We start from the raw sequence: 13,321 nt of genomic DNA, 5'->3' as shown, positions 1-13,321 counted from the left end.
GCGTTGAAACACTTAACCCAGATTTAACGAGGAACTAAAGTAGAATCCCGACCTGTCCGCGACTAAATCCGCGAATGACGTCCGAACGAAAGTACAACGAGGAGGGAAATGATATCTCGGTTTGGCTGGCTCTCCGTGGAATGGAAGCTAATTAATCAGAGTAAGAAAGTCAGCGGAGGAGGAATCGACAATTCGTTTGCCTTCCCCTGTCAATTACTTGTCGACGAACGCTCGCTGGTTTCTTGCATATTGCAGCGTGGGCTGCTTCCTACCAACAGTTCGTATTTCTGCAGAAACTTTGTTGTCACTTTGTTTCCTGCTATTGCTGGCTCTTGGATAAATGTGAAATAAGTACCGTTTTTAGTTCCATAGAGGTAAACGGTGACGTTTCTTCGTGTAAGGTTGCTTGAGCCAATTGAGATTCAACATTTTAAAGTTCAATCTTGAACTTTGCATAGAATAATCGAACTTCTTGTATATCGTGGCACGCCATTAGTCTTTATACAGTAATGGAAGAATGGGGAACTTTATCGCGTACTTTAGATCCACTAAGGAAAAATATCAAAAAACAAAGGGAAAAGTTCGACTAACTTTGTGACTAACTTGTTCGACTAACGTTATTTGACTTACCGAGAAAGTATTATATGAGAATTAATAAAATAAACGATAAAGTAACTTCTAGGAACAAAGTAATATATGTTAATTATTGTCGTACATATCCTACTGATTGTATATACGGTAAATACGAGAAATAGCTTTCTTTTCACTTTGCACCATTTTCCTATTAATTAATTTATTGACTTTGTTTTTACTAATATCTGTACTATAATCTGATTTATTTTACTTAAAATAAAAATCAAGTTATATTATCGAATACGTTAAATTACTCATAAATATTTTGACAAGTGTTTATGAAAATAGATATAGATTAAGCAAACAGCATTTTAATCACATTAAATTTTAATTGATAAACATTATTTATATCTAATAATATTATTGTTCTTCAACTTGCCAATTATCCGAAGTGACGAAACAGGAATACGAGAAGAGAAATTATTCACAATGATAACGAAACTAAATGAAATAAACGAGTTCATAAAAAGGCTGCGATTAAATGATGCAAAAGGATAATTCACAATGATATAAAAATAGCTGTAGAAATTCGATTTACCTAACTATGTACTTAGATGCATTTAACTTAAAAAACCTCTTATTCTTCATTCGTACGCAAATTGATCGTTTCTTCGCGCGAACTACATTCCAAGCATGAAAAAGGGGGAAGAAAATAAGAGAAAAGAGGATAAACAAATTCATGAGGTCACGTTTAATTCACTTTATCTTTAAATATGGTTCTCCAATACGCTGTGACTGTGGCCAATCCAGTAATTGAATTGAACTGACGCATGCAAACAAACTCATTGAATAAAGTGAATCCTTTGTAGTAAGTATGTACTCTGTTAATTAATCTACATTTACTAAAGCCGTTTCATACCGTTTGTATACAGCTTCGCAATAATTTGTGCAAAAATATACAATCTTATTGAAGTTATAAAAATGCTTTATGGAAAGAAATGATTCAAATGAAACATCTGAAAAGTATTTACTTATTTTTTATTCAAAGGTATTTAATAAAGACAATTCCTAACCAATATGTTTATTATCTAAAAAGCAAAACATGTATGTAACTACTATATTCCATTTTCCATCTCAGATAGTGGGTCAATAAAAAATTTTATTATGCAAAACTTTGAATAATTTATGGATTATTCACGAGAAAGTTGTACGTCGAAAATTAATGATTGCAGCCATTATCGTCGTCTACCTCAAAAATTAAATTAAAAAATTTCAGTGTAAATCATATACACACTTATATCAAAGATTTTCCTTTAACATATTTATAATTAAAACTCACATATGGCACTAATATTCTACTAATAATTACTACTTTCCATTTTTTCTTAATTGGCAATTCATAGACGACGACATGAGAAGGTAAAAGACTATTAATGTAACTAGATAGTCCATGATTTCTAATCTCTCAAAGTCTTCGAGTCTACAATTGATATAATATCCAGAATTATATAGTGCATTCCATTAATACGTGTAAATTTTATGTAAAGTGTTAAGCTAAGGACAAATTTTATACAGAACCCGTTGAGAGGAGATAAAAAGAAGATGCTGGCAAATTTAGCTTCCAAGAAAGGAATGATTCACACTATCATCGGTAACGAAAACCGTGGAAAATGCAAATTCGAAGAAACGCTGGAAATAGGATGGTCTTGTAAATGGCCACGCCGTTTCTTATTACGACTACAAAATGAGAATAATTTGTCCTTGGCCGGTTGGAGCACTTTGCGGCCGCTTCTTTTTTTCAGTAACTTTTCAAGCAACTGGACTTCATGTATTTAAATAGCATAGCTCGCTGCATAAATAAGACCTGAATGGTTTCTTTGTGACCTTTTAAACAAACCTTTTAAAACAGAAACATTCGATTTATGTGTATCGTTGCATTCGTTAGGTAAAAACTCTAAAACAAATAAAATCTGAGTAAAGTAATAGTGGCATTATCCTACAACGGATTGTCAGTTTTTCCTACGACAGTCTTCTTCGTTAATTAATTACTCCAAAACAAAGCGTAAAGCAGCAGCATGAGAGAATTCAAACATTAAATGTACTTCCACACAGTCAAGGTAAATAAAGCAGAACGAAGAATCGAGGAGAAATACGACAAAAACATTTCCATTATAAGTTTTTGTCATTTTATTAAACACTTAAACTTATGGAGGAGAATAGACGTTAAAAGGTCGGATATTTGGATTGGAAATTAATATTTTTCATTTGTAACTTTCTTCTGAAGATTACTTAGACTTGTTTCTGCGAATAAGTTACATTTTCCGCGTTTCATGACAGAATAGTTTTAAAGTTCCATACGCTATCGACCAATCTCATATTTCTAAATCTCCTTTCTTATTTGCTTTTGGGATTAAATATATTTTTTTACACATATGTCATCCATTTTTAACAATTCAAGTCAAGATCGATTTTATTATGCTCGTGCGTTTTTTGAGTATTCTGGACTGTTTACGTAAAAAAGGATATAGAAACGTTTAAAATACACCTTTGAATTAAAAAGTAAAATGTTAACGTAGAAAGTTATGACAAAATTAAAGATATTAAGATCACTGAAACCTCTATAATACCATGTGAGACAAAATATCTCTTTATCTTACAAATAGGTGATCCTTAAAATGGAATAAAAATGTAATGAAGGTCGGTTGCCAAACCAATCCAGAGTCGTAATTTTCATTTTACTTATTATCCATAAAAGTGAAGTTAAAAATATAAATACCTGTGAGAATAATAATTTGCAGCATCACCAGTTGCCGTCACTTAAATCCAATCTGAAAAAAAGAAATCTATTTCTAGTAACAGTTCGGTCTTAAATTTTCGAAAATTTGAAAACGATTGAATTTTTCATTTTCCAGTAATACATAAGATACGTAGAACACGGGGAACGTAACGAGTGGATAAAAACATTCCAAAGTTTCCCAGAATTTTCAAACACATTGATTACTAAGAGGAGCAACGAATGAAATCAGAGAGATATTAATGCCCTTCAGGAATTCTCTGTCAAATTCGTTGGCAAACATTGCTACCAGATGGCGATATAAGGGATGAACGATCGAATTAGCGGAAGAAACGACAAAGTTGAAGACGGCTGGCCTGGAAAGGGTGCGGTAATCGCATTATTAAGAACTTCGTTGTGAAACTCGAGGTGGCTACCGGAAACGGGGACTTCGAATATAGGTTAAGATTTCCACGCAAGCAGCCAGCCTAGTTGTTCGAACAGCCAAGAAAGTTGGCAGACAACAGCTAAATCGTTACACAAAGACAAAACTGCCTGCGGTATATACGCGTCCCTAAGGGATCTTGGTCCTCATGCACATGAGAAAAAACTACCCTAACAGTTGAAAACTAGAGATTGCTAACCTTTTCTGCGGAGTTTGCAAAGGTTCGTGATTACCCCCGGGGCAAGGGAGATCTTCAAATGATCTGTGTCACGGCAGAGCGTTCAGGAAGCATCTTATTGTATGATAACGAAGGACGATTAATATGCCAATAGAATTTACAAGAACTCCACCTTCTGGGTTGTGTAACTAAAACTGGTTTTGATTTGATTAACCAAAAAAAAAAAAAAAAAAATTAAATTCTTTAGAAGTTCTCCTTTTAGAAGAACTCCTTTTATAAAGATGCTATGAATTGGTAGTGTTGGCAGTAATATAATTCTTCATTGAGTACTAAAGTGTCATAATAATATGTAATAAATAAAATGTAATAATAAATATATTGTAATGAATATCGCTAATGAAAACATGTATATATAGATATAGAAATAATAATATTATAACGATATTAATATAAATACAAGAGGTGGCGGTGAAAACCAAAGTGACACTGCAAAGGATGTTTCAATTCTTTTGGGTAGTACACAAAGTGGAGTTACCTTTTAATTGCGATACATTCAATTGTTAAAAGGCATTACGAAATCAAATTTACGCGTCATCCACATGACACCAATATCGTTATTCGGTTAGTGATTGCGTTTTATTTCATGCCTTTTATTGTCTGCGATCAGTGTCATCCATCGTAGACTATAATGCTAACACGAATTTTAACAATAAAAAAAGAAAATAGAGAGAGAGAGAGAGAATGTGTGCGTGCTGTTGTAAAATTGCGAATGTATGAGAAAAGTGAATACAAATGTTTGCGATCAATTGCCTTTTCCTGATGAATTTATGTAATCTGTTATTTATTCACACTGCATGTAGTCTGATTAGTCTTTGTCGAACGAAACCTTACAAAATCATATATCACACCCCCGTTATATAATCGTGAATAAATCTACTTCACGTCATTACTTATGCGGGCAATAACACATTGGTTAAGGAATGAAAATGATTAACTTCCGCTTCAGAAAATACAACATTTGATACATATGTATACTTAGTACTACTGCATAACTAACAAGTATAAGTAATTTTATATTAGTAATCTGATTTCTACACTATTCTAATCATTAGCAATTTTTATATTTTCTATATTACAGTATATCGTAAATAACCCGTATTCTATTCTACTCTAATATTACATTCATGTTATATTCCCATTGTGTAATATTTTACACTCCATTCTATATAATTCTTTATGTATAATATAATTCTATCGAGTAATCCATTGATCTACTACGTTATGTGCGATATATTAAATTGTACAAATATCCGCAATCTAATTATAAATCAATAAATACCTTTCAGTAATTTCAACATTTTTTTAATCGAAGCATACAACTCCTGAACATCTGTAATATTATACAGCACGTAACATTAGTAACATGCGTATAATTTTTTAGAGTCAGTAAGGAAGAGATAAAAATAAAATAAGAAACATAACAGGAAAATCCATCGCTCAGGGCCTGTATCGTCGTGAGACGAATAACATACGTGGCATTGTACCCGGTAACATTTCCCTTATTTGTATTCCAGGGGGAAGAGCATGATAGGAGCCAATGGAGAAATCACAAAAGAACCGTTCAGATAAGTCACGTTCACCTTGACGGACTTTCGGCTCGGTCTATAAAAGAGAGGTACACCTCCTCGATGGCGCAGTCACAGTCACAGTGAAACCATACAAAATGTTCCGTTCAATTGCCGCTGTTTTCATCGTGGCCCTGCCACTATTTCAGGCCGCTTCTGCTATCGATATTTCTCAGGAGAAAAACATACACGTGGAACTCACCAGTAACGATGCTGTGCAACAAACAAAATCGGTGAGTGACCCTAAAACATCTCCCATGTTAGTCATGTTCAAACGAATCGTGTTTAGTCAAACTTTTGGCACTTTTTCGTACCAACTTCTTTGTTCTTAACGCTTGTATCGTATTCGAGATAATAATTTTTCGTATCTATAAATTTAAATAAGGATTAAACTTTTAATTCATAAAACGTTAAGACAACGAAGTGTCTTGAATGATAAGGAAATCAGAATAAACCACTACAAGTTGCTTGAGCGGGAACATTTATACTTTACTGACTTTATGAACTGACTTTCAGTAACGAATATGCAGCGAATATGCAACGCGATGCTTGTCGGAATATCAATAATAACGAGAAACGAGTGAAATTCATATCGAAGGAAAGAATGCATTTTATTGGTATTAATATGGTGGTTTCAAACTATAATATTTGAATTCAATATTAGTGACGATTAATGAGAATGCACGTAGAAATTTCAAAAGATATCCCAACTCAAGTAAACAACCGGTTCACGTTGGTCAGAAGGTTTCAAGTCGACTAAAGTCAAGCAAATCCGATCTTAAATTCAAGCAATTTAAATAATTTGAACAAAGAAATATTTTTCGCGATGCGATAGAATATTCTTTGAAAGAAAATGAAATATCTTTCGTACGAATATTTTTTAAGTAGAAAGAATAGATCGTGTAATTGATTAAATGTATTTTCTCATAATTCTTGTTGTTTCCTATTTTTTTTTTCTTTTTTTTTTTCTTTGATAATTCGATAATACAGGATTTATGAATCTGTCTATGTGATATTCTTTCATACTTTTACATGTACAATAATGTTAGTGCCATTTTGCGAAAAAATCCTACGAATCTCTATACATGTGTGTGTATGCTCTCTCTCTCTCTCTCTTTTCCTATCTTTCTTCTGTTTATTAGTAATTAATTCAAGAATTTACTATAATTTCGAGTTATTTAAAGTAATAGCTGTATACTAAAATCTACTTAATACGATTTAAGAGAACAAATAAAATCACATATATAAACCTAATACCTTAAAGTTTGTAAATGTCAAATTATTAAAGATATCAATATCCAAGTAAAGAAATTTTTCCTCTTTTAACGTACTGTTGTAAGATCTAGACTTATGGTCGTAATTTGAGAAAAATAACAAACATTACAACCGATATTTAAATAGGATGTTTCATTACACACTCTTTTGTTTTCCATAGGTAAGTTCCTATCCAGAGGAACGTGGACCTCTATTTATCGGGGACCTCACCGCCGGCCAACGCTACGCAGACGAAACAGTTTTCCGTCGTGTAATTGAATTCAACAATCCAACCAACACGATTCAAAGCTCAACGTTAGACGTATCTGTTACGAGCGGTAACTTACTCCGTTATTTCTTATTTTTCATATTCTTAGCTTTATAGAACAAAAACTTGGTCAATTAAATCATCGATGAACACATCAAACACCACTCGTTGTTAAAAGAAACTTATGCAGCATAAGTTTATGACTAGACTGTAGATACTTATGCGAATATTATATTCTTTTCACTAAAAAGTGGAACGTAAACAGCGATTTGTTCCACTCGCTGAATATGTAAAACTATTTTACTTTGAATACTTTGGATTTTTTTGCACATTATGTGCATTCCGTAGAGTTTTATACTTTTAAATCTTCCACAAGTGCATAAACATGTCCTTTTTGTTTTTTATTCTATATTTCATTTGCAGACCAATGATTCTGTAATTTCTGTATATTATTTCTGTATTCACACAATTTATATGGTTTCCTTTCCTACAGGAGTAATTCATTATATCAGTGCTCGAAACGTACAAGGCAGTCAAGCAGTTGTCTGTGGCAATCCAAACGCCTTAGGAGGAAGCAAAACTAGCATTAATCTTCGAGTACCACCGAATTCCTTGGCTACGTTAAATATGGTGGTTGCGGCGCATGATCATAATCGCATGATCAAGTCTTAGAACGATGACATCGTGCTAATACTACTATGTTCTTTCAGTCATGGTCGACCGAATTGTATTTCCAATTTGAGGAAAATATGAAAGAATCGTTATTAATGTATGTGTGATTTCTCGTTACGATTGTATGCCAATGACTTTCTCGATTGAAACTATAGTGAGATTAGGACATATGGAATTCAAGCTACATATCAAATTAAGTTTACATGATATCGACACCTTGCACACTGAAAATTTTTATAAAATCAATCAGCAATCGTAACGCGTTTTTATTGAGAGATATTTTGAAATCAAATGTTTCATTTCGAGAAGAAGGTTATAAATATATTAGCTTTTTGTGTTTTCCATAAATGAAAATAAAACAAGAAATAATTTTCATTGTTTCAATGTCACTGTATCACTATATCGGCAACATTAAATGATAAAAGATTAAGTTTTGATAAGTGTACCTTATATAATTTTCACCATATCTGTGAATATTATTGTACCAACCATAACATTGTAAATCTCTTTTTATTCTCTAACTCGTGTGTTTGTCTTTCTTCCCCTTTCGCTGAAAACTGATTCCTCTTGATATCAAATTTTAATTTAACTATAATTACAGTATAAATGACATTACCTCCTTCTATCCTCTCAGGATATTGATTATGGATACTATAAGAATAAAATATTTATAAAACCTGATAAAAGAAATATTTCAACCACTCTAATTAAACGTACAAGATCTTGATGTTGTCTGAACAAAGTTTGAGAAAATTTCAGGAGATCTTATTCAAATCAGCAGTCTTCAAAAAGTCTTAACGCTTTATGCTACCACTAACGATTCAAACGGATACGCAGAAAACCTGACTAATGCAAGTGCTGATTGTTCCGTAATCTCACAATACCGGTTCACAACTTAAAAACTGTAAAAACACGCGAAGATGAACAGCTCTTCATTAAGGTGGTTCAATACATCAACGAATCAGATGATATTCACGCTGTATAGCTGAAATTCACTATTAATGGCAGTAACATTTTTTAGTGTATCGTTTTTTATTCTACACAGCTTTATTCATGCAACATGAAAGCTTACATCTGAATTTGAAAAATTATTTGTTGTTAAAAATGCGTAAGAAAATACTATCGTCTATCGTTCACTTGACACATCAACTGCTTTACGTAGGTACTCGAATACTTTCATATAAATATTTTTATAGGCGCCACTGATATCGGGAGTGCCCGAAACATACAAAGTAGTCAAGTAGTTGTCTGTGGCACTCAAGATACCTTAGGAGGAAGTTCAGACATCCTTTTCATTCGGATTCCAGCCTCTTAGGACCTCGCATTATATGTAGTTATTGAAACACCCATTGAAAAGGTATTGGAAGAAGAAACTGATTAAATGTGTTAATTAAATGTGTTATTGTCTTTGATCCTGACTGTATTACCACACGCTATTAATTACTTAATTAATAGATTTCTGCGTTCAAGTTCAAAATCGGCGACACAACTAACTCATACGGCGTAATTGCTACGTATTACATTAGTCAACTATATCTGTTACGACCGTTCGCGGAGACGCGATCGCAAGGAAAATGCATCAGCGAGAGGCGTAAATTCTCGCTACGATTCTGATAATCGACGCCGCGAATCAGTCGTTTCCCTGTTTCGATTATAATAATAGAGGTAATTCGAATGATTGTAACACTGAATTAACAGGGTTAATATTTTCAACAATATTTAAAATTATAATAAACACGTTGCAAATGATTTAACGACGATACAATTACTTTTTTATTATAATTCGACTCGGCTTTATGATATTTCTTGACGTATTCGTTTGACTAAGCGACCTGGATTTTATTCCTTTGAGCCTCTCCATGCATTCGCTTTGAATCCTCAAATGATACTGACTGCCCTTCGATTTTTTGCTTTGTCTTCTCTGGGAGACGACCCCCACCATGCTCGGATCTCGCAACCGTACGCACCTATGATCACGTATGCCACCTTCTTTGTGTAGATAAAATAATCGACCGGAAGCGAATTGATGTTTCTAGTACTAGCTGCTTGACGACAACTATACGCTTACCGCTACATTGTGTATATTTCGCCGGTCATGTCAGACGATCTGCCTGCAACACTGTAGTACCAAGGGAGACGGTTAGGAGCAAGGTCTATAGTAAGCCTCGGTGCGTAACAATATCTATGATATCAATAATGATGTAATTACCCTTTAACCGTTAACAATGTCTGGAAAATTACGCAATTTTTATAGCAGAATGATTATTTAAGTTTGAGGCTGGGGACGTGTTTAATTAAAAATTTGCGAATTGCCAATTGTGTTATCATTCTATCGCATTCGCTGATCTAACCTCGTGTAAATAATTAGAAGCTAATAACATGATAAACTTCCCCTTTTTATAAAGAAGAGCATCTTATCCATAAATCGGAGAAAGATAACGAAAAACATTTAGATAAGCTACGTGTACCTCGATAAACTCCTAATCCGGGATATAAAAGGGACACGACATTTCCGCAATCCCATAGTTACAGATACGCTGAATACAATACAAAATGATTCGTTCGATAGCTGCTGTCTTCATCCTAGCCCTCGCAGCGCAGGCTACTTTTGCACTTATTGCTTACCCACGCGAAACCGTTATTCTGAAATTCACTGACGAAGATATTATAGAAACGAATTCGGTGAGTAAATATAAAATTTTTCCACTCAATGCGAAAAGATGTAATTTGAATGAAAACAAGGTTGCCTATAAGTATTTTGACACCGGGTATATTGATATTTTTGTTATATGTATTTTACGAGTTACGATTGAAGAAGGTTTTTCTGCGGTTAATTCTTTACTTCTTGCCATACTTGGCAAATTCTCAGCTAAATTAAGTCTGAACTTGCATTTACTTGCAACAACAACCTCCAGCATACTATTTGCTTTAGCTACATTCGTGATGAGGTGTATTATTATACGTGTTGGTTTATTAAAGAGACGAGTGATAAAATTGTAATAGTCGGTGTATATTAAAATCACTTTAAATACAAGTACAGACATAGTGTATGTCGGTCGTAATCGTCGTTCGCTGAATGCTACTGTTGAACTCTACGCTCGCTCTTCGACCGTATAACTCGCTATAATGATCGTCCTAGAGAGTACGTTCGTCTATTTGTATCAACCGGTGGTATTACAAAAAGTTCGAATGTAATTCCGGTTGACAATTACAAATAACGGCGATAACGTTTTGTCCGAAGTTCGTTTACACTTGAACGTAGCAAATCAAAACAACGTTGGCATTCCAAGGCACAACAATATGAATATCTTCCGATTCGAATCTTCCGTTGATTCATGTGCCGCTACACGTAAAAATATTAATTTGAGTAAACATTCATAGTTTAGTCGTTAGCAACGCAGAATAACGAAGAATTACGATTATGGATTACTATAGCATTTTAAGCATTTTATACGGGTCAGCAGTTCTAATATATAATTCAATGAAGAATCACCAATATCGAAATAAAGAAATACATTTCCATTTTGACTTTTCCTAAGAAACTGAAACTGTTCATCGCTTCATTCGAGAGAAATGATATCCATGTTTCCTCACACGAAGTTTCACTTTTTTTTCTGAATAGGATTCTTATCCTGAACAACGTGATATTCCAACATACCTGGGAACTCTTAGCGCGGGTGAACATGTTTCAGGTGAAAGAAATTATATTTCAGCATTAGAACACTCGAACCCATATGACAACCTTGTCTTGGTTCTACTTGTGAAGCTGCAAGCGAACGGTAAGATTTCTTATATTCTTTCATATTCTTTAAGTTCTAACGCTTTCGAGACAAAAGTTTAGTTTTGTAGCGAAATCGCTGGTATACGTAATTATTTCTTGTTACGAGAAGTTTATAGAGCGTAGCTAAATTCATGTTCATTTGATACGCTTTGAGTAAGATTTGAGTGACTGTTCGACTATCTTCATGTAAATGTTTCTTTTTCTACAGGAAGAATTAATTTTGTAAGTGCCGAGAACATAAACGGCAGCGAAGCGGTTGTCTGTGAGACTGCGAATACTTTGGGATCGTCTGAAAGCATCATTCACGTTCGAATTGCACCAAAATCCACCGCAAGATTACGTGTGTTAATTGGGACGCACTAAACTATGCTAACTCCATTAAACAATTTTATTTTTCCTTAACGTTCGTAAACAATAACTTCCGCATTATTTTATTACAAATGGATATAGGTATTCTAAGTAGAAATTGTATGGCGCCATAGGATGTAGAAAAAATATACATATTACTTAAATTTGTTATTATTACTCACCTGAACTTCTTTCTATAGCTTTCTAATCAGGATAGAAGAATATCTCCGTGTTTTAAACATATTAGTGTTTGGTAAGACTTTTGTGGTTGGTACTGATTTAATTGTCACTCTATAGTAAAATTTGGCGGATAAATTAGGCTTGGTAGCAGCATCCTACTGCAGAAGAACATAATAACTCCTACACTAAACAAGCTTCTGCTATCTTATTACAGAAAAACTAATAAACCAATTGGTTAACACCTGTATAATAATAAAACATGTAATGAAATTTTTTAATCGGAAAAATATCCAAATCAGTATCTTTCAGTACGATCCAATTTGTTCAGGAAATAGTATTCTAACAAAAGATGATAATGAAACGATAGTATTTATATTAATTGGATTAAAAAGAATAAAGTCATAATAGTTTGATTTATTTGGAATCGTACAATTAAAATAAAACTTGTCAAAAGTAAGCAAATTACTTTTAGAACGATAGTGTACGCTTTATAATGTTTTGAAGCGTATGATATCGTCGCATATGATAAACAACTGTCAAAATGATTACTCGCAAGACTGATTAGGGAAATGAATTCATCATATGAATATTGCTGTAGACCCAAATTAAAAAATTAATAAATACCTAATTATTTTTATTATTTTAATATAATCAATCATATTCGTCGTCCTCATATTTAATGTAAATCAATTCCCCAACCAATTCTCCATACGACAGCTTTCTTTCCACCTTACTGAGCTCCTCCTCTTCGGTCTTCGTCAATGTCGATGCTGGCTTCGAGTCGGTCATTCCGAAAGCATTCAAAATCTACCTAATACATATATCCTGCTTGATATATATATATCTTTCTTTCTTTCGAGAAAGCGACTCCAATGCAGTGGGAAACACCTTTTAAACTCTTATTGTACAAGTTCTCTGAGACAACGAGAATGCCGCCATCAAGATAGACTATGATGAAGAGAATTCTTCGAATTAGGAAGTAAACGCGATATTAGATTAGCATTAGATGTTTGTCATGGAGAGAGCTTTCCATATTCGCGACAGTTCGTATTCGTGAAATTAATGCGTCCAGGTAATTAATATTTCGAATTTTTTCAATTACATTATTTCTACTAAACACTCGACAGAAAATTATAATTCGCTAATTGTGTCTTTGTTCTATCCGATTCTAAGCCGATTCGACGTACACGCGTCAATTTAATCATATTTACTGTGGCAGCTCGA

The 13,321-nt window shown here is 33.5% G+C and overlaps 3 protein-coding genes across 3 annotated transcripts in view; 2 read left to right on the top strand and 1 right to left on the bottom strand.

Annotated features, from left to right (window-relative positions):
* The window catches only part of LOC117155847 (uncharacterized), a 149,215-nt gene that overhangs the window by 102,069 nt on the left and 33,825 nt on the right, over positions 1–13,321 (bottom strand). Inside the window, exon 2 of the mRNA XM_076620675.1 lies at positions 3,350–3,401. The gene's annotated coding sequence lies outside the window, so the exon portion shown is untranslated. The remainder of the gene's footprint in view (positions 1–3,349; positions 3,402–13,321) is intronic.
* Positions 5,674–8,309, top strand: LOC117155849 (uncharacterized). The gene is made up of 3 exons (XM_033332293.2): positions 5,674–5,827; positions 7,030–7,186; positions 7,610–8,309. Exons 1-3 carry the CDS (start codon positions 5,693–5,695, stop codon positions 7,786–7,788), a joined length of 471 nt encoding a protein of 156 aa, XP_033188184.1. The 5' UTR covers positions 5,674–5,692; the 3' UTR covers positions 7,789–8,309.
* LOC117155850 (uncharacterized) lies at positions 10,331–12,075 on the top strand. Its single transcript, XM_033332294.2, has 3 exons — positions 10,331–10,470; positions 11,411–11,567; positions 11,778–12,075. The coding sequence occupies exons 1-3, from the start codon at positions 10,342–10,344 to the stop codon at positions 11,930–11,932; spliced, it is 441 nt and encodes a 146-aa protein (XP_033188185.1). The 5' UTR covers positions 10,331–10,341; the 3' UTR covers positions 11,933–12,075.

This window comes from Bombus vancouverensis, chromosome 8 (assembly GCF_051014615.1).
Source record: "Bombus vancouverensis nearcticus chromosome 8, iyBomVanc1_principal, whole genome shotgun sequence".
Classification (NCBI taxonomy): domain Eukaryota; kingdom Metazoa; phylum Arthropoda; class Insecta; order Hymenoptera; family Apidae; genus Bombus; species Bombus vancouverensis.
This window is presented reverse-complemented; position numbering and strand designations above follow the sequence as displayed.

Bases quoted from the DNA above. Each gene is read 5' to 3' on its own strand.
- LOC117155849 (XM_033332293.2), top strand. From the start codon at position 5,693: ATGTTCCGTTCAATTGCCGCTGTTTTCATCGTGGCCCTGCCACTATTT. The intron at 5,828-7,029 runs GTGAGTGACCCT...TGTTTTCCATAG, and splicing joins CTGTGCAACAAACAAAATCG to GTAAGTTCCTATCCAGAGGA. The intron at 7,187-7,609 runs GTAACTTACTCC...CCTTTCCTACAG, and splicing joins AGACGTATCTGTTACGAGCG to GAGTAATTCATTATATCAGT.
- LOC117155850 (XM_033332294.2), top strand. From the start codon at position 10,342: ATGATTCGTTCGATAGCTGCTGTCTTCATCCTAGCCCTCGCAGCGCAG. The intron at 10,471-11,410 runs GTGAGTAAATAT...TTTTCTGAATAG, and splicing joins ATATTATAGAAACGAATTCG to GATTCTTATCCTGAACAACG. The intron at 11,568-11,777 runs GTAAGATTTCTT...CTTTTTCTACAG, and splicing joins TGTGAAGCTGCAAGCGAACG to GAAGAATTAATTTTGTAAGT.